At 40.9% G+C, this 21,482-nt stretch overlaps 1 protein-coding gene across 7 annotated transcripts in view; it reads left to right on the forward strand.

The window, feature by feature from the left end:
- Positions 1 to 1,135: 1,135 nt before the first annotated feature.
- Positions 1,136 to 21,482, forward strand: part of CCSER2 (coiled-coil serine rich protein 2) — a 61,557-nt gene continuing 41,210 nt past the window's right edge. For 3 of the 7 annotated variants that reach the window (XM_071438676.1, XM_071438680.1, XM_071438679.1), the window contains exons 1-3: positions 1,136 to 1,271; positions 12,862 to 14,338; positions 15,234 to 15,436. In XM_071438676.1, the coding sequence (XP_071294777.1) occupies positions 12,901 to 14,338; positions 15,234 to 15,436 (1,641 nt within the window). In that variant the 5' untranslated portion in view covers positions 1,136 to 1,271; positions 12,862 to 12,900. Of the gene's footprint in view, positions 1,272 to 1,912; positions 2,098 to 12,861; positions 14,339 to 15,233; positions 15,437 to 21,482 lie in introns of all 7 variants that reach the window. The other 4 variants (XM_071438678.1, XM_071438682.1, XM_071438681.1 and 1 more) reach the window with 2 other exon arrangements.

Below are 21,482 nucleotides of genomic sequence, written 5' to 3' on the forward strand. Positions count from 1 at the left end.
GCCAATGAAGGCCCCAAAACAGGGGAGATGCAGAAACTCAAGCCCCAAGGCAGAACACTGAGGTGTAAATAACGACTCAGTGATTCACCTCACTGGCGAGGAACTTCCTGAACCTTCTGTCAGTGCCTTCTAATTCCTAGCACAGGTGGAAAATTTGAGGAAATTAAACTCTCAATTAGTACTATGAGCACTGGCATGGAGAATTCCTGGTCTCCCGTGGATGACTGCGAGTCCTTCAGGATTTTTGTACAGCAGGGTCACCCCCTTTCTCCTTTGAGTGCCTCTGTTGTAGTGTGGGCAGCAGGAGCAAGGCAGGGACCATCCCAATCCCCGTGCTGGGCACTGCTGGGGCTGCACCTCGAGTGGTGTCTTCAGTTCTGGGCCCTCACTTTACCAAGGACATTGAGGAGCTGCAGAGTGTCCAGAGAGGGGCAACAAGGCTTGTGAAAGATTTAGAAAATACATCTTGTGAGGAACAGCTGAGGGAGCTGGGGTTGTTTAGTCTTGAGGGGGCTCAGGGTGAGGGACATCATTGCTCTCTGCAGCTTGCTGAAAGCAGCTTGGACTGAGGTGGGGCTGGTCTCTTCTGCCATGCCTGCAGAGAGAGGACAGGAGGAAATGGCCTTAAACAGGAGAGGTTCAGACTAGATCCTAGAAGACAATTTTGTCACTGTTTGGATGGTTGGGCACCGGAGTAGGTTGTGCAGAGGTGGTATGGGTTTGTCATGGGGATCTGGCGCTGGGTGCTGGCTCAGGGCTCACAGTGCAGTGTTGGGCGGGTGACCGCTCTGGCTGATGTTAAAGTCTCTTCCACCCCTGACGGTGCCATGATTTAACCCTTCCATGCCGCAGGGCCGGGACACCCGCAGGCCCATTCCTGCAATGCTTTTAACAACTCCCTTTGCCCTTGGTTCTGCCAGCCAGCTCGACCATAGCTGGGGCAGCCTGGCAGAGGCGGCCCGCGGCGGCAGCGCCACACGGCCGAGCTGCGGCGGCCGCGCTGGGCCAGGCTCCCGGTGGGTTCCGGGGCACGGCTGAGGGGGCAGTGAGGGCGATGAGGGAGATAGGGCGATAGGGCGATGCCTCCCGGCGGCGCCGCCGCCATGGGCAGGGCGGGGCGGCCGCGCTGACGTCAGGGCGGGCGGCGGGGCGCGGGGCGGCTGCGTGTTCCCGCCCTCCGCCCCTCCCTGCGCGGGCCGGGCCGGCCGGCGGGACCCGAGGGCGCGGAGCGGGCCTGCCCCGGGAGGCGACACGGCCCGCGCCGTCCGGCGGTGAGTGCGGGGCGGCCACCCCCGCGCCCTCATCGGGGGCTATGTGCCCGCGGGGAGCGGCCGCTGTCCTCCGCCCAGCGCCGCCGCCCTGCGCCGGGGCGGGGGTCGCGGCTCGGCCGGGGATGCTGCGGCAGCGGGGGCCGCGCGGGCCGCGGGAGGCCGGGGCCGGGCGGGCGGGGCGGCCTCAGCGCTCAGCTCCGGGCCCGCTGAATGTCACGGGCGAGCCGCCCGCCGTGCCCGGGCTCGGGGGCAGCCGGACTCGGGGGCAGCCCGGCACGGCGGGCCCGGCGCCGGGAGCGCCCCGGTGCCGGCTCTGCGGTGCTTGGCGCGTCCTGTGTGTGCGGTGTGCGGGCAGACGCACCTGCAGCTGCCTTGGGAGCAGCTGCTGCGAGCTCCGGCCGCAGACGTCTTGTAGCGTGAGGTGTCGTATCTCGAGGGTTTTAATCTCCGAAAAGGGGAAGAAGCAAAAGCACCCAGTGTGTGTAACGATAACGATAAAAAAAATAGTGACGGCGGAAAAGAATTATAATGGTGGCATTTCTGCTTTAGCAGTGATCTGTTGAGATTTATACCAAGGGGATGTTCTGTACGTTGTGGTGATTTCACTTTAATGACACTGAGACTTTGCTTTCGTCACCCAGAGCCTGCTGTTCACTTCGTGTTCTGTCAAATGTACTTTGGCACACAATGAAACATAGGCAACCTCAGCCTTTAACTTTGAGCTGGAGGAGGTCGAGCTGTTTATCTTCAGTTTAAGAAAGCAAAACTGCATGGGAACTTTGTGCTCTAGCAGAGCGTTAGTGTCCAGGCCAGACATCAAATTAAGGTAAGGATTGTCCATCTGGTATGCTGTGTGAAGATGTAAAGCACTTTTCAGGGGAACTGGTGCATCTTGCAGGGTTAGAGCTTCATGTCTACAGCAGGTTTGATCTTGGTGTCTGTGGGCATCGAGCCTTGGTTTGGTGCAGAATAGAATTTTTTGCCACGAAGGTGTTAAAAGTGAAATGAAGTTGAATCTAAGTTCTCGTTTTGTTACATTTTTATAATTGAGAGCCACTTCACATATGTACTGCGACTTTAGTAAATTTCTCTCTTCCAGAGAAATATACAAAACTCTTGGGTTAGCCTGAGGCAGTAAATATTTACAGTGTTTGCTGATAATGAATGAAATTGGCAAGACTTTTTATCGTCTTTGCAATGATCACATGCCTCTAAATTCTATGGGCCCATTTTGAATTACATGCCTCCAAGCTGAAGAGGTGATGGCCTAACAAATGGGACATGAGTAACCTAAATGTCAACCAAGGATCTATGTCAATATACAGCTTAGAGTAGAAAAGTTGTTTTTGAAGTTCAGGTTTAATTTCTGCTCATGGATAGTATTTTTCATTATAAAAGTATCAATGTTTGGGTTCCAAAAACTGCCCAGTATAGTCTTTTAACTGTAAAGCTGTTGAAAGGGTAGAAATAGCCTCAATTAACATAATGATCTCATTTAATGTATTGTTATACTAATGAGTAATCCTGTTTAATGGAACTATTCATGTAGAAGCTCATTGGAGTAAAATCCATTACTTTTGGACCTGATCATCCTTTAAGAGGGATTGGTTATTTGGAATAAACCAGTTAGTAGGAAATGTTGGCACAGGCTCTTTAGATAAAAAGCCGTCGTGCCATCACTCATGAGATGAACATTGCTTGCCTGGAATCCTTAGAAAGTGTGGATCTCTCAAAATGGAAAGGAGATGAAGGAATAAAAGGTTACAGAAACTAATATGATGAAATATATCTACAGTGGTTGTGGTGTTCTCTTTCAGCCACTATTCACTGTAAACACCAGCACCATCTTCTTAATTAGAAGCTTTCAGGCAGGGTTAAGTCCCGTGCCAACAGGGATGCTAAGGAGATCAAAATACTAATAGTGCTTTTGATAATCAGGTTGAAAATCCTGTATTGTGTTTCAGTTGGAGCAATAAAAACAGATTATGTCAATCTCTGGATACCTGCACACATGTATGTTACAGTAAAACCCAAGAGTATTAAATGGTTATCCCAAAGTTGAAGTTTGGCTGGTCAGGAAAGGACTCTGCATTATCTTCCCAGCTCTTGGACACACACCCCAGCTCACTCTTGAACTGCTACCAAGTAGGTGCATTTTGGAAGATATTCTGAGAATGTTGTTTCCTCCTTAGTCAAAAGTAGCTGGATTTGCAGAGTTCTGGACTTCGCTCAGTAGTCATTCTCTGTTCTGAAAGGAGGATTCAGCTGCAGCAGTTCTGCTGACAATATCCTATAGGAATTGAAGAAAGTCTCCTCAGGGTGGTGGTTTTGCTTATCCCTGGTCACATGGGGAACTGGTGTCGCAAGTTCTTGCTAAATTGCCTGATTCACTGCAGATTGTTGGGTTTTTCATGAGCACTTAGTCTGTGCTGAGCTGAAGTCCTGCTCTGCAGAGTGCATTTTAATGGCCTTTATTGAAGAGGTACTGGCAGTGCTGGCAATGTCCTCACTGCAAGGAGGCTTGGCTTCTTTGCCAGAGGAAATGGCTGATAAGGATTTACTTTGATGAGGTGGCTGAGCAACTTATGGATCAGGAATAACCCTTAAATTGTACATAATTTCTGCAATTATTCCCTGAAGCCTAAGAAATTCTGTGCTTTTAGGCTAATCAGCCCAGATGGCTTGTGACACACACAGCACAAGGGAAGCATCCAGGGAGAACTGAATGTCCCAGCTCCTCTTGACTCCATAAAATGCCTACTTTAAGCTGGAGATTCAAATCTCTTCTAGATAGATGCAGTTTATCACTACAATGTGGATTTAGTTGATAATTCCATTCACACTCTTTTTGTAAGTTGTTTTAAAGATTGGCTTTACTTAAATGCTATTTTTTCTGATCTTATATGTTAAAATTATTACATAGTCATGTTGATATGTATTTTTGATGGGTTGAGGGTTGCTGTGGCTTTTGAGTTACATTCATCTCAGTAAGGCAAACTTGCATAGGTAGAAACTTGGCAAGGCCCAGGCTGCTGCTGTTGGTAGCAGGAGACTTGAGGGGAGGAGCACAATCTGTCAGCCTGCATAGCCTTATCCATCAGTAAACAGAGTTAAAAACAGAAAAAAAAATATCTCTGTGTAAATCTTTTAATCATGGAAGCTTTCTGAAATGGTAATTTGGATATGTGTAGCTTTACTATGACTCCATTGAGCACTGATTAAGCAAAACAAGCAATATGTATTGGCTTCCTGTAAATTTGAATAAAACACAGCATAGATGACTAACTCTGAAGGGGATCCTGTGACAAACTGTCATTCCTAACTGAACTTACATCTGAGTTTCTCAGATAATCTGTTTTGCTTTTTTTTTCTCCTTCTGTTTCAAACCTCTGGGGACATAACAAATATCTGTGTCTTCCATGCTGTAGGAAACTGACCTTGAGAAGTACAATCCAGTATAGCTGCTGGTGTATCAGAAAGCTGGTGGGAAAACACAAAACACACATTAAAATCCTGGAGGCTGCCAGTCTGTTGTCAAAAACATCTTGGTATTTGTTATGCTGTGGGAAACTTGCAAAGTTGTTTGCTACTCAAACATTTTCAGGGAGTCTGGTTTTGAGACTGGAAACTGATTTATATCAGTGGAATTGTAGACAGAAGCTGTATTGAGTCCAGCACTAATGAAATGAAACTCAATAGCAAGAAAATGATACTTTCAAGATGTGTTTTACAAATAACCAAGTTTCAGCTGAAAGCTGTAATACACAGGTGTGTGGCTGCAGTATTTTTGATCAAGGGTGAATGTTAAGAAGTCAGATTTCAAATAATACAGTATCTTCATGAAAACACATAAATGTGAAACAGACTGGTGTGTTTGGTAGCAAGGAGAGTAGGTATGACACATTGCCTCTTCTGGCCATGTAGGGGGTTTAGAAGCAGCAGTTTTAGTAGTTTTCTTTGAGAATCTGTGCAAGACAATGAAATAACCTTGAAAGACTTGTTATTGAGGCTCTGGAACTCCTTGCTTAAGGCAGTCAAGGATGTAGAAAGTTTGGGGGTTCAAGGACAGGTTACACAAAGCAGTGGACAAGAGATCTGTGTAGGGTTCCTGAACAAACTGCATCAAATTTAAGAAATACTATGAATTGAGAGCAGTTGAAGGTTGAGGAAGTCTCATTTTGTCTTTGCCCTAATCATCCCTTTCCTGGTGCATTTTTGTTTTAAGGCAACCACAGGAGTTAATGGGATTTTTGTATTCCTGGCCTCTAAAATAGAATTGACTGGAGAATTGAACTGGGCATTGAAGTGCCATGATCCACACACAGTGAAATTCCATGATTTATATAATATTTCCAGCTTGTGCAGGATTCACTGTCTGTCTTTCCTGATAGCAGTGTTAAGGATTTTCTCTGTCAGTCCTTTTTCTAGTATTTTTTGAAATCCAGCAGTGGCTGACTTAACAATATGATTTTTTTTAGATATGTAGCAATATGCTGATGTGTTCTTGTCTCAAGATCATGATCTTCTGTGAAAAACTGAACTATGCTGAAATAGCACTGCAGTATGTAGGAAAGAAAATCTCAAAACTATTTTTTCTATCTTCTTTCTGCTTCATCTTGTCTAATCTTGCTCAGTTATCACGTGTGAACCTCTTCAGGCTTATTGAAGATATCCCAGTGCCAGTGAGTCTATGAATTACATGCAGTCTCTTCCAATTATCTCTGCTTGCCATTCAGCTTAACCTATAACTGCAATTCTTACTCAGGCAGCAGGAGAAAAAGAAAGAATGAGTGTATGTGGCTAGAGGGGGGGAAAAAAACCAACTTACATACTAGTTGAAAGCTCAGCCTCATTGAAGATTTAAACCCATGGAAATTCTTAATCTTAGGATCCCACATAGAAAAATGTTCAGCAGCAGTTCAGACAGGAAGTATTGTTTCTGTTATTAGTCATTATTTAATCATTACAAAATATATATTGAAAAATATGTTAGTGCCAGTGTGAGAGGCTTCTAGCTCAAGACAGCTCAGTGTTTTTACATGGAGAACATGCATCAGTTGAATAAACAAACCAGAGGAGTAGGATGGACAACATGGCAGTCTAAAAAGGGATATTTCCAGTTATAATTAGCTGTATACCAAGTTTCGCTTGGCTTTCAGCCTGCCTGTTCTTATCAAGAAGAAAATCCTGCTCCACTTAACATGTTTGTATGTAAGAAATAGAAAACAGTAACTGGTAACCAGCTCTTTGAGTTTGTTACCGAGTCAATGGTGAAGTAAATGTTTCCTAGAAGAGTCAGAGATGGGAATAGTGTGTTTGAATCACTAGGTAACAGTGGATAGTGCTGAGGAAAAAAGGGTTATTCCTCTGTTCTTAAGTGAAATATTTGCTAGAGAACAGCAGGTATTTCCTGCTGTTTGCAGTAGGACATTGCTTTTGAGACAGATGCAATCTTTCTGGATTTGTTCTTACAAGACAGATTAAATTACCCATGTGAAATGCTGTTGCTGAAGGACTAATACCATCAGCAGAAGCAGGGGCCTGTTTCTGCTGTCAGTTGCTTTGATGCTGACATAATCACAAAATGTTTTAAGGAGAGATCAGGATCTGGCATTTCACTGGTAGAAAGCTTTAATTCTAGACTGCAATTGATGTTTGGGATTCTTCCAGTCAATCTTAGCCACAGCATAAAATTTAAATTGCCTTTATGTTGGTGATGCCACCTTTAAAACTCTTCTGAAAGGCAGGTTTCTGATTAGCTTCTGCCTTATTCTTCATGTAAGAATGCCAAAAATGTTTGAGAAACCTTGGAAAAAAGACTCTGATGGGAAAGAGGAGAGTCTTTCCAAAATCTATGTACTTGCACACAAGCATATACACAATGATGGCTTATCTTCCAGGACAGAAATTGCTAAATGCAGGGAAGTATTAAGACAGCATAGGAACCTAGATATAAATGTGCTTTATAGTCACAGTATATTTGTTTGAGGTTGTTTTTGGAAGGGCTTGGGAGGTGGTGCTGGTGAATGATTAACAGATTTTGGCTTCTCTGTAGGTGTGTCACTTTGTCTCTAGGTTGCAGAGTATTGGATCTGTAAGGCAGGCAGACAATGTCTGTCTTTTCTTACTTCAGTTTTTCCCCTTTCTGTTTGTTATCCCTGCAAATTTGGTAGCAATTTAAAGTATCATCAACAAGAGAAACAAGTAAAGGCTTTTTGTTTCTCCAACAAAGATATTGAAAACATCTGCATCTTTTGCTATTTAGGAGCTATTAAGCAACCCTAATGAAGAAGCTTGACTTGCTCACTGGGGTGGAATCTCCTGGGTTGGTTCAGTCCACAGGAGGCTGTTCCTTGCACAACATAAGGAGTGAAGTAATCCACATAATTTAATTCCTTCTGGCAGGGGTGTTTCTGCACTGGAGCCAGAGGTATTGGCCATGATGATGACAATTTTCTGATATATGACAATATATCCCTCCCACCTCTTGCAGTGTTCCTGGGGTCAGCACACCTAATGTGTTAGGTGTTATCATCTGTTATCATCTGGGCCTTGTGGTCCTTGGATGCCAGTGAAAGCCACTGTGCTCTGGGTCTTGTGTTTGGGAGCTGGTTATGCAAGGGCTGCCTGGTGTTTGTATCTGCAGCTACAGGCTTGACATTGCTCATCCAGGTTGAGCAAGGTCTGCTGAAGAAAGGAATTGATGACTTCCTGCAAGAGGATGCATCAGATGGAGAGCAGGTTCAGAGTTGTGCATCTCCAGTGCTTTATTCCAGTTTCTGGCTGACCTGTCCCTGACAGCAGTTAGGCTGTCAGCACTAAGGCAGCAAAGAGTAACTGTCCTTGCACTTCACGTCTCATTTATCAGCAAACCATAATAACCTGCATTAACACTTATGAGGAACCTGAAATGGCACTGTCAAGGCTTTCTTATTCCTTACAAGAGACCCTGATAGTCTCTTTTACTGGGAGTAATTGGTCTGTACCCTCAGGTATCCTCTTCCATCTTCTTTTCTTTGTGCTGAAGCTGTTCCTTGCTGCAGCTGGCTAAACATCTGGACCTTGACTGCCTTCCACCTTGTCAGTTGTGTAAGGATGCCAAAAATCAGTGCAACTTTACTTGTTTGAGAAACAAATTTTTATCAAAAGTTTTTCTTGTAGATAAAATTTGCATGACTTTTTTCCATAAAATCTAAAGGAGCTTCTGACAACTCATACCCTGTTTTGTTTCAATGTTTTGGTTAGGTTTGGTGTAAAAATTTGGAGTTTAAAATGCATAGTTTGACTATTATGAAAAGCACAAGTGGACAACAATTACAAAGTATCCTTGTCTGGGCAGATAACACTTGGCCCTTTTTTGCTTCCTTGAGGTGCCTGATGCTCCAAGTAAACAGCATTAATGGCACAGTGAACTGACAGTGTGGCCCTGAGGGATGCAGAGGGAGTTTTTGATTCTGGAAGTATTGTGGTAGCTTTCTTCTACAAAATAGAGCTGCATTTCCCAATTTCTTTTTCTCCAGTAAGTGCTTATGTCCTCTTGCCTTATCAAACATTAAGAATTCTGATGAATAGCAAGAATGCTTTTAGAGTTGACAAGGGATGTCACATTTTCTGCTTTATTGACCAAAGAGACTGCTTAATGTTAAAAATACTGAAACTCTTTATGATGCATTTCTTGCTTCCTTCTCCCTTTATTCATTATCATGTTCTGCTCCTGTTCTTTGACCTAGTGTATTTTGACAGGAAATTGAGCACAAGAGCAGCTTGGGTAACTGGTTGGTTGGTGTTTGCTAGATCAGCCCTTCCAAGTGGGTAGAACCTTGTTAGTGTTAGGGCTGAAAAACAGAAAAGGGCGTATCTCTAAGCTGCATTGAGACCTGAAAACAGAATCTCACAATTTGGGACACAGAAAAGCAAGGCAATTTCAGAGAAATAGAACAAGAAGCCCTTACAGTCTTGGAATTTCTTGCTATACTTCCTGGCTATGGTTCCTTCAGAAGGCAGTGTCAGGGAAGCTGGTGTTTATCTCTGCAGTTTGGACATAGGAAAAGGAGAGTGGCTGAATTCAGAGATGCCTTCATAAAACATTGGGAATTGAATCAAGAACAGGTGTTTTGGAGAAATGGAAGACAGGAGAAGGAAAGCAGGCTTGGAGGTTTTTACTACAGAGCTGATAAATCTTACTGGATCTTGGAGTGAAAGTGGCACTTTGGACTGAACTGAAACCACTCTGTGCAGAGTAAACAACACAAACATAAATACTCAAAGTTCAATCTTGAAGCCATCAGAATTTCTGGTTGCATTCTGATTCATTTTAGTTCATACAGCATGCATGATTTCCTCAGGATTCATGATCTTGAATTCCCCAGGGCTTGTCATGCTCAGAGCAGGTGTTTGCCAGCTGGATCTCTTGCCAGTTTCTTCCATTCTAGTAAGCTCCCATGGTCCTCTTAAAGCTGAAAATTGACTTGCAGTCATGCTGCCCATCTTGGAATGTTCTTAAGTGAGTGCTAAAGAAACCTTTTGCTGTTTCTGTTGCAAGGACCTCCCATACTTTTCCCTGATGACATTCAATGCCTCCCTACATTGGTGGAAATAAGATATTTTCACATAACTGATGTAATGCATTTTTAATAACCCAGAGGTGTAAGAGGTGGTTTTATAAGCTGTGCACAGGGCACAGCTGAAATACACATGCACTTCAATTCCTGTGAGTGAAACACAGATCTGAAACTGCTGCCATGGCAGTAGGACTGCAAGGGGAATTTCTCTGGCCTGTCACCAGCCTGTCACATGGGTTCCATCCCTCAGCTGGGTATTCCACACTGCTGTGACAAGAGGAGGGGAATTCAGTCCCATTCAGGAATCTGGAACTGGAAAATGCTGTTATCTTCCTGGTGGCAGGGATCCTATGGATTGCAGGATTTTAAAATGTATGAATATATTTTCAAATGTGTGAATCTTTAAGCTGTCTTCTTCTGTAGGGCAGAGTCTCAGGTGCAAAGCTGGACTTTGCTGAGAAGCTAATGTGTAGGAAACTGCCTTCCTGGTGGTGCTGAAACAAACTGTGAATGAAATTACAGTGAATGTTGTGCTTGCCAGTTAAAACTAAGAGTGCAGGATTTTATTGAGGTGTAAATAATCCTGTAGAGGAGGTACCAAGGAGGGTGAGAATTAATATCCTTTTGCTTATCACCAGGATCTTGAATATCCTTGAAGGTAAGGATGTAGCAGCTTTTCAGTTAATTCAGATTATACTTCAGAGGGGGTCTGTGGATTTTAACTCCTTTTCCCTGGATCATTATTTAAGGCTAGGCTCTTTATAATTAGCTTAATTCCTGATTAGGCTTGTGTGCACTAGATAATGTATTTCCCAAGGCAAAGAATATAAAACTTGTTTGCCCAAATGTCAGTTTTAAAAAAATCCATAGATTACTTAAGTCTAAAAATACTTTGAATTTCTTTATAGTACAGTAGGCTGCAATTTAAATTGTATTGAACTTGAATCTTCTGGGATGCAGAAATCATACTCTGAGTGGTAACAGTGCTGCTTGATAAGGGAGTTTAATTGTGAGGCTGGTTTAATCTGTCCTAGTAAACATAGCTAAAGAGTAAGGAAGTTTTAGAGAACTTAATAAGAAAATTCCCCATTTTCTGGAAAACATCTGCCAGACATGATGCTGTTAAGTTTTAGTGGTTTTTTTTGATGACATTGTGTTTCAATGAAACAAATGAAACATTTGGCGTCCAGGAAGTGGCACAGTAGTTACAGTTACATAGCTAATAAAATACAGAGAAGTATTGTTTGTTTTTTAATTTAATTATCAGAAGTGTTCTGGGCTATCAGTATGGTTTTGTTGAAGATAATTGTTGTCTTTTCCTAATCAAGGATAAATGAGCAAGAGCCCTTTCTAGAGAACTGCAAGGTCTCCTTTTCAAGTTTAATTTGCAGCACTTGGTGGAGGATTAAAGTAATCTAATTAAATGGCCTCATTTAAATTTTGCAGTCACCTAAGAGATGGTAGACAGATGTGAAAAGGGAATTATCCATAAAGCATGCAAGTTAAATTAGCAGCTTTCTAATTTAACTTTTTCAATTTGGAAGATTTCTTCACAAGACTTGCCTTTTCTTTAGAGTTAGGTTATCTTCTGAGGGATCTGCACTGTGATGCTTGCTGGGAATGAATTCATCAGCATATTAAAGGCCATTTTTTATTCATAGAGTTATTAAAAAAAAAGGTGTACTTTATTGCATGTAGTTGACATGAAGTAAAGATCTTTGATGTTGCTAATAAAGCCTGATGATATTATTTTCCTGTGCAAGGTGTGCAGGTAGGCAAGAAGTCTAACATTAGACACTTCAATCCACATGCAGGCAGGTGTCATACATGGTGAATGAGATGTTCTGCTTGTCCCAGGGAGAAAATACTTGTGTCCTTCTTTGCACACCTGGGTGAGGGCAGTGTCTCTGCTGTGCAAGAATTCTCTGAGTTTTTGAAAAGTCGGGGTTTGTGTATTTTGAAATGGAAGCGCACACACCAGTTGCAGAATGTGGATTCTGGTGTTCTAACAAGTTAGGAGCCCCTAAATGCCCTGTCTGCAGTACCTTTCTCTTTCTATCTTTGTAATGTAGATCTGCTTCCAGAAGTACTGCTCTGGGGCATCCTATTCCCTGACAAATCCTCAGGGTATTGCAGTTTGCATGAATTTAATGCCACTTCGATCTTATCTTTGATTTTATCTTCAACTGTATCACTAAGAATTTAAATGTTTCTTAGTGAGCCTTGCAGCTTGGGGAGTGATTCACTTTAGGGTAATGCTTGCTGTGGTTACACAAGATATTCTGTGTACTTTGAATAAGTAGAACTTTTGAATTCACTTACTAACGCTGACCTTATGCAACTGTTGCACTGTACCTCAGGTTTATGTGTGAATAAGATGATTTCCAAAATAGACTACAGTCTCCATACCAAGAGAAAACAATGACTAAGAATGTGAATCTTGATTTGGGGAGATCCATAAGGTCTGGGAAGAAAAAATGTTGTGGTGAGATGGATGATGAGTAGTTATTTCCTGTGTTTGAGGCATTGGGGAAACAGAAAATAATCTCAAAAAATTTGCTTTTAGTTAGATTTTACATTATTGTTTTTTGCAGGTTTGTGTTGCTGACCACAGGTTTTTGCTATGTTATATTTGTGACTTTTTAAAAAGACTAAATCTTAAGTTTATGACTTAATAATTGTAACAGTTGAAAGCTCAGTTTGTTGCTGAGAATGGGTAAAAAAAATCCAAGAAAAAAATCATCCAACCTCTTCTGAACTATATTTTATTGATTACAAAAGGAAAACAAAACAAAAGAGATGGTTTATGCTGAGAATGAAAGTTGGGGGAGGGAGCTGTCATCTGAAGAACATATTACTGCCAGATAACTGCTTGAAATCTGGAGTTCACAAAATGTCTGGGTTACTTTTTATCAGCATAGTGGAGTTAGGCACAGAAATCTAGGAAGCATATAGCTGCAAATGTGTAGAAAACTGTGTTTAATATGTGGTTGATTCAGGTTTAATGTTGTTTTATTTTCCTTTCTTAGATTCAAGCACCCTTTAAGGACCAATGTACCCAATAGCTCATGGAAGAAAGAAATCAAAACAGGACATCCTTGGTTTCCAGGCTACCGAAATATGGAATGAAAACTTTGGGGGCTGTTTTGCAACCGATGCCAAACGGGACGGCCGTGAACTTAGCAGGGAGTAATGGTGGCAAAAATTTCAACAAGCACAATGGCACTGTTGGAATGTCTTCCTTTGCTTTCAACTGGAAAAAATCAAATAAATATCAGTTTAACGATCAGAATGGGAGAGAAGCCAACACCAGACGCAACTCTAATGAAAAATTAATTGATTCTGAGAAGTACCCTCAATCTCAAGGGGCATTGGGCAATGATGAGCTCAGGGTGGGTTTGAACAGTACTGCTTCGGTTGTGTCAAAAGCAGCAAAGCAAACCAATATGTTTGTATCTTCTACTGAGGAATTAAATCCAAAGTCTATACCTGGACTCTCTAGTTCAGCTAAATTCACCAAAGGTACCCTGTCAGGAAGGACATACTCTGGACTCAATGCTCCAAGATCAAATTTAAATGGATTTTATGGAAATCGGCCGGTGGTAGGTTTGCAGAGACCTAGAGCTAATTCTGGTGCCACAAGGACAAGTTCAGGAGAAAGCCTGGCACAGTCTACAGACAATGCCAGCAAGGCTTTTTCCTGTGACAAAATGGTAAGATCACAAAGTTTCTCACATTCCGTTCAGAATTCTTTCCTTCCCACTGCATCTCTAACCAGGTCACATTCCTTTAACAAAGCTGTGGATCTTACAAGGCCTTATCATAGTCAAAATCTTGCTGCCAGGACGTCTCAGAGGTCTGCTCTGCTGTCAAGGAACGCGTGTCAGTTGGATGTACCCAATGGAAACGAGCCGCTGAAGTATGGATTTACCAGACCGTACTCGGCTGTGTCAGCTCCCTGTTCCAAGAAACCCCCACTGTCAAATGGATCTGGGTCAGCACCTTCCTATGGATACAGATTAAGTCGGCCTTCTCTGCTGAAGCCAACCAGGCAGCGCTTTGCTGGGAACGCCGTTGTGGATGGCAGCAAAAGCGCGGCTCCGGACGCGTGCCTGGTGGAGAGTGCGGAGATCTCAGCAAACATCAACAGAGCCGTTGATAAAAACAGCATTCTGGAGAGCAGGGCTCAAAGAACAGAACCTGGGGAGACCCTGCATGAAAGTCTGGGAAAACATGGGTCAAAAGTGATGTGTATGAGCGATGATGGAGATGAAATATCGATATCTTCTTTGTCATCCTCTGAGAAAAACGATTTGAGTGAAGACTTCAGTGACGATTTCATAGATATAGAAGAGGCAAACAGAACTGTACAAATCCAGCAGAAGGAGAGCTGCCTTCAGGAATTAGAGCATGGGAGCAGAACGTCCATCGAGCCCTTCACGTCTCTCAAGGAAGGTGGAGGATCTCACTGTAATGCTGATGACTGGCTTGATATAAATGTGTCTGGTAAATACATTTTTATGTTCTGTTTGAAATTTTAAATGCTTAGTCAAAATTCTGTAATTAAGTTATTCAATGTAATTGCTCATTGCTTATGATTTGTTTCAGAATGGAACTGCTCTATGCTGACATATGTGTTTGCTTCTGCCTTTTCTGCATTATAGTTTTTTCCCAAGCATTACTTTGAGGAGCTCTTTGTGATAAAAATGAAGCTGACCTCCTTTGAACACATTTGTGTTGTGGTTGAGGGATTCCTTGTATCCTTGCTATGCCATTCATTTTCTGGGTTGGTGATATTTTAAGAAAATTTCACCTCATGCTCCCTCCACCTCTGTAGGCAGAGAACAGCTGTAACTGCTTCTAAGTAGTGGAAATAAGTGTAGGATGTGTAATTGAATTAGCTCAGTTATAAACAGGATTGTTACTGGGTCTTTTTTTGTTTTTTTTCTGATGCATATTAATTCTTTAAAAATTAGTTGAAGACACAAGAAGATGCTTTTGAAAGTCACATTTTCAAATCTTTGATGGGCTTCTCATGATAAAAGCTTGTTTGAGGGATGTTGCAATTGAAAGACTAGATCCAAAGGATATATTTTTGGACCCACCTTCTAATATGTTAAAGAGATGCAGATTTCTAGAAAACAGCTTCCACAGTGGGTGAATTAGGGCAGTGTAAAAGGTTAGCAATGATGTAGGTTGGAAGATTCCTTGGTTGTAGCTGCCAAACCAGCTTAAACTTTCCCCCTTCTGGGATCAGGGAACAATACTGTAGAAAGCTTTCAGGTATTTCTGTTATAGTACAGCTCTAGCAAAGGTAGCACACCAGTAACAGGCATTTTAATGTTTATTTTTTGATTATTGGATTGTTTTGGTAATCTTAACTGATGCTGTTCTCTTTAAGCAGTGGATGACAACAGTGAAAGCACAAAACACACTACTGAGAATGTCATCTCTTCAGAGATGAACTACAGAGCTGGCTCCTCCTTTGAGCTTTCTCCATCTGACAGCTCTGATGGCACATACATGTGGGATGAAGAGGGGCTGGAACCTATAGGAAGTGTCCATCCCTGTGGAAGTTACGACTCTTCAGAAATGAACAGCATAGTATGTATCTATATTCATAACTTGAATTATTACAATGTGTTGAGTTTATTGCTTATTAAGTATATTTTTTAATACTAGTTATGTTTTTAAAAAAAGCTATAATTGTTTCTGGACCAAGTGACCTTGATCAGGCTGTTTGCACACCTTTTTTCTTTCCTTATGCTAAAGTCAGGACAAAACAGGTTCTTCCTTATGCAGTCTCATAGCAGTGCTCACAAAGAGTAAAGGAATTTGATTTCTGCAAAGTATAGGTTCAACACCTTCTAGCAATCTCTAAAGATAGGAGTGAAAAAGCCAGGAAATAGCTGTTGCCTCTGTGGCTTCTTGCATTTGTTGTTCTGTACTCTGTGCTCATAGGGCCCTTGTGAGCTGAAGCAGACATTTGATTTCTCTCTTCAGTCAGTCATAGCATCTTTGAGGTGGAGACCTGGCTGTAGCTCACTGTAGCAGGGCTCTTTGTGCATCTCCAGTGGGATACACAAATGCAGCACAACCTTTTTCTTGCTGCTGAACTCAAACTGATGTGCAAGAAGCATCATGAAATGTGAGGAGGGTGGATGGAGAGTTGTTGCTATGTGGTGATCCCCCATCTGAAATCAGGGAGCCAACCTTGTACTTTTAGTGGGCCTGAAGAAAATTCTGTCTATCTGCCCTTGTTTATACTTCTTTATCTGCACAGACTTCTGAATCAAGCAACTTGGATTTTATTAACATGATGCTAAGAATCAGAGCATTTGACAAAACCAGTTTGGTTTAATTGATGCGTCATGCTTCGTGAGTTTCAGGCGTGTTGGGTACTGTGTCACCACTGCCAATTCAGTAATGTAAATACCACTTTCAGACTTGGGCACAGATAGGTAATTACATTCTTTGTGTGTAACTTAATATCAATTCCTGATATATTTTCAGCTGCTTGTGGTATTGTTTGCTCTCTGTCTTAAATGATGATGTTGGGATCTAGTGCTTGAAAGAGTTTAGCAGTGGTTAAATTTTGTGGTTAATTTTGTGTTAACAATTTTTGTGGCAATTGTGGCCAGCTTGGAAAAGCTGTTAGAGATTTTTTGTAGTGTGAGTTTTGTAGCTTTATTGGTGTTTACAGGGAAAAGTTTCATGGAGGCCACTGCAAAGACAAATGCCCTTGTTGCAGACACATGCATGCACATGCCAAGAAAAGAGGGAAGTTTTTAAACTTTGTCCTTGGTAAGTTTTAAACATAGATATTTTAATACATACACTGAAAAGTAACAAAGAAATGGAAGACACTTGTACTGTGCTTTCAGAGTATATATCTAGGTTTTGATACATGTAGCCCCTGTGAATTAATTTGTGCATGGGTATGAGTTCCTACTGAATCAATGAGCTGATTGACAGAAGCTGTTGTAAGCAGATGAGAGGTACATTAGAAGCCTTTGATATTCTTGTTCACTATTTTGGATTATTTCTTTGTTTATTGAAAGTAAACAGTTTTTAGAGAGGGCTTAAGAATGGAAGAATATATTTACTAGTTTTTGAGGAAGTGGAGAAAGGAGATTTTAAGACTTGATGTTGAATCTAGAAGATCATGGATTGTTGCTACCCATTTTGCTTTTTATCCTGTTACTGCTTTTCCTGAATTCAGTGCTTACTGCTGTACTGTGCCATTTATCTGAATGAGAAAAGCATCAATAGCACCTTTTATTTTTGCAAGGCAGAAATGTATTTTCAGTAGCTTGGATTTTCAGGGGGAAAAATGGAGCTCTGAAGTGTTGAATTGCCTCTTAGTAGTTGGTTTTTTTTTTCCTGTAGTTGTTGGTTTTGGTAGAAATTATGATATATTTGATATCTTCAGTCTAAAGATTAAACAGTGATCTTTTCTAATCTGAAGATGCAGAAGAATTTCTGATGCAGTTTTTCATTCTTTCTGAAAAATAGTACTCTTGAGTAGGTTACTGTAAGCTTTTCTTCCATGTTTTTCCTTTTCTCTGCAAGCAGGGAGTAGAAAGACAAAAAAGTGAAGGCATTGAGAATAATTATTGTGATTAGTCAACACGTCAGATGTTTTGATTGCTGGCAGATACGTGATCAAATTATGCAGTTTCTATCCTCTAGTGTGGTGAGTTGAAAGCAGTTCATATCTGTGTGTCAAAATCCAATTGATGAGGGTCAGATTTAAGAATTTGGAGTGCTTGGACTAATGCCAGCCAGCCTGCCCTTTGGATTTAGCATTTCCAGGGCAGTCACCAAGGCAGTAGTTCTGGAGTTCCTGTGGCACCAGGCTGGGTGAGTAGAAGCAGTGTGGCTGAGTGACAGTTCAGGGAACTGTGTGCTGAGTAATTGGTCATGTTTACTGCACAATTTGCTTTTTTCTTCCTCATTTCCATCCCACTGTTGTTTTGGTAGTCTTTTAAGCTGTATCCTTCTTAGTATCAGCAAATACTAGATGCTAAATGCTTTTCCTAAGCTTTTCCATAGATGGCAGTGCAGCCCCCACTAGGGTGATATTAGGAGTGTTTGGACCATCTTTGGGAGGGCAGCTTTTGCAAAGGGGATTTTTAACTGGGCTTCTGAAATGAGAACCAGCATAGGAAGGCAGCAGCAGGAGCTTGCTGGCCTCTCAAGCTCATTGTTCCTTTTTGGGGAGAAGAAAAGCCAGTATCTGTGCTATTCTCAGTGCATCTTTGTTTTAAAGACATGGGGATGAAGAATAAAAGAAAATTTGGCCTCTTTTAGTACAGTCCTCCTGATTTTTTACTAACTGAGTGAGCAGCTGCAGAGAAAGTGTGTAATCCAGTGTTGGAGGTTTAAGAATCATACAAATCTAAACAATATCACAGGGAGGACTTAGGGCTTGGTAGAAATGTGTGGGATTTTTTGGAAGGATGAAAATATTTTTATTGTCTAATTGCATAACAGAAAGTAACTAATTCCACTATCCCTGTTGTTGTTTTATTTTCACTTCTGAATGGAAATTTTGGTTATTTTGGATAACTTTCTTGTGCTGGACTGGTTTTAAATTTCTAAGCACTGATTTTGTTGGTGCCCTTTAAGGTTTTTTCAACAGCTGGTCTTTGCTGCTGAGCACCAAGTTGAGTGCTGTGTGAGCAGACTGATGCTTAGCTGAGCAGTTGATGGCTCTGTAGCTTAGCAGGAAGGGCAGTATTTATCCATAGGTGCTCTCACTTGATTTTAGCTGTGCTGTTTGCTCCTGTCCTGGGTTTTAGTCACTGACAGCAGTGCCTAGTTCCTTTGCTGCTTCATGGCAGAAAGCTGCTCAGCAGTGCCAGGTACAACTCCTGGGTGCAGTTTAGTTTTGCTAGATTTTTGTTTCCATTAATTTTTGTTTTTGTTAATTTTTGTCTGAAAATACTGTTCACCATACATGTAAGCAATGTGTTCTCAAACAGGCATCCTGACTGGAGTCTCATGGCTCCTTTGCTTGCCCTCTCTTGCTGTAGCAAGGTTTGAGGTGTTTTCTCATCTCCAGCACATTAAGTAGACACATGAGAAACAGAAGCTTTAATGTGTGTTTGTTCAGAGTGAAGCTTTGAATGTTTTTGGCAAGTGCAAGTCCTGATTTACATTGAGAAGGATAGGTAGTACAGCTGCACTTGTTCTGAGGTATCTGCTTGTTATAAAGATGCTACAATATTCTAGGGCTCAAAGTCTGCAAGAAGTAAAACTTTAAACTGAAAACATTCCAATAATTTTGGCTCCTTTCTGTAATATTCTCGAGAGAGGTTTTTGCAATGTGATTTGGGATTGTTTTTTCATTTCTTTTGAAGCAATTTCATTTGGGCCAATAGGTTTGGACAGGAAGCTTTCAGAGTGTTCCCTGTACTGTCAGATTGACTCTTTTTCCTGTAGGCTCCAGTAGCAATGTGAATCTTTGCACTGGGTTCATTTTTCCTGAAGTAAATAAAGCCAGTATTTTTGGGTCTGTGCAGAGTGAACATCAATGTAATTATAAGGCATAGGATTATGGAATAATAATTGAAATCTGGCTTGAGGAGACAGATGGGTTTTAACTGCTTTGCTGAGAATTTAATTGCTCTTGGGATGAAATCTGGATCTCACTGGAATGAATCAGTTTGACACATGGCCAGAATTTTAGCCACAGTATAAAATAGTTACATTTTTCTCTTCCATTTCTCTTTCAGGCAATTTTTTGAAATGTTGTAAGATTTTTGTTGTTGTTCTTTGTTATATTTTTTCCCCTTTGTGACTGTAACTTGGGCAAGGGCAATTCTGAATTAGTTTTTGAGACTGGGCAAAATGCTTTCTGGTTCCTGAAGCATTGGTGCTCAGTGGAATATGCTCTACTTCTTAATAGAAAATGAACTTGCTAAAATAGAGTTGTTTAGTTCAGTTATTAATTTATTTCAGTAGTTATTTACAAGTAATTTAGTGCTAATTACCTTAATTTTTTTAATAATTCACTTCTCAAAATGACTCTGTAGTAAGGTTTAAATTGCCAGTCTGATTTCTCGAATGAGTAATTTATTAACATGAATTCAGACTTGTAATGTGTGTAGTTCTAATACATTTATTTCCTTTATTATTTTATTTTATTTATCTCCATTTATTATACTTTCTTGATATCGCCTTCTACCCATCTTCCTTTCTTTAGCTGAACTTTCTTTTCAGGAGGTTAATGCCAAAACACTAATTCTTGCTCTATGAGAAGCTGGGCTTTTTAAACTTTGCGATGTTTGGTTACAGCTATAATGAAAATAAAACTGCCAGTAAGCTTGCAGTTTACCTATGTAAAAGTTATGTAATTTTTCTCAACACAAACTTTTCTTTTTTTGCTAAAACTTTCTAAAAGAGTAGTCATTAAATGAGTCCTTCAGGTGCAAGCTAGGTACAAGAAGCACACATTAAAAGCCTTTCATCTAATGAGCCGGTTGAAATTCAGTTCTTTTTTCTCCTTACATCTTTCAAAGAACAATGAAGGTCTTACTCAAAGCAGAGAAGAGCATGAAAATATTTCTTGACAGGCTGTACTCAAATGAGCAGTGTTGACTTAATGCATTTCCTCCTCTCTTAGAATACAAAAGGTAAAGTTAATAAAGAGAATTAATTGCATTTTGTGCTTCCATGATGCTTCCTGAAAGTAATTTGTGTACTTCAGTTTAGCACTTCTTTGAGAAGTGTCTGAGTTTGTTCTGTACCTGAAAGCAAAGGATGATTTCACCTCAGTCAGTGCATTTTGACTAAAATTCATTATGGCATTAATAAATACACACTTCCAGTTTTGTATATGGTTAGAGATTTTTTAATTTTTTTTTTGCTAGTGAATGTGATACAGTGAGAACTGATGACACTATAAGATGCTCAATACTCTAGTGAGGTTTGTGAGGTTGGAAAGAGAGAGAAGGCATTATTCTTGTGGTATAATTATTTAATGAAGTGTAATTGTTCTAGTCTTAGGAAATCTTGTTATATACCTGTGTTGGGGTGATTTGGATTTTGAAGTAGCTGACAGATTGAATTTGTTGGTCCTTCACCCTCCTTTACCTGAAAGCCTGACTTTTGGATTAGGCCAATATATCTCTTGGCAAGAGATATCACAGTAGCACATGAGGTTTTAGCTTTTACTGATGCATTCTAGAAAATGGCAAACAATGTGTGAATTTATTACTTGGGATACGGAAAGATTTATTGGAAATACATTGTCTGGGAAGCTACCATTTCTGTGATCAAACTTCCTGCTCAGGTGTGTATATATATATATATATATGTATATAGTGATTGTGGGATTGGATTCTAATACACATGTCAGCCTTGACAGCTGTTTTTCATTGGAAGCTGCCTATTGGAAGTTGCTGTAGTTGGTAACCTCTGTTTAGGCTCCTAAATTCATGTCTAAGTTCCAGGTTATTTTCTTACAATATCTTCATGTCATGTTCCAGAATCTGATAAAAATTATTCAGATTCACTTAAATTGTACTGTTCCAACTTCATAGTTTTCATTTTTCCAATAATACAAGTACAGCAATCTGTGGCAATTGTTTTTTATCTTCTTAATTTCTAAGAAGCCTATGCCTAAAAATGTATGTTTGGAAAA

Source organism: Agelaius tricolor, unplaced genomic scaffold (assembly GCF_023055355.1).
Source record: "Agelaius tricolor isolate 1412-34295 unplaced genomic scaffold, bAgeTri1.0.p SCAF_13, whole genome shotgun sequence".
Lineage (NCBI taxonomy): Eukaryota > Metazoa > Chordata > Aves > Passeriformes > Icteridae > Agelaius > Agelaius tricolor.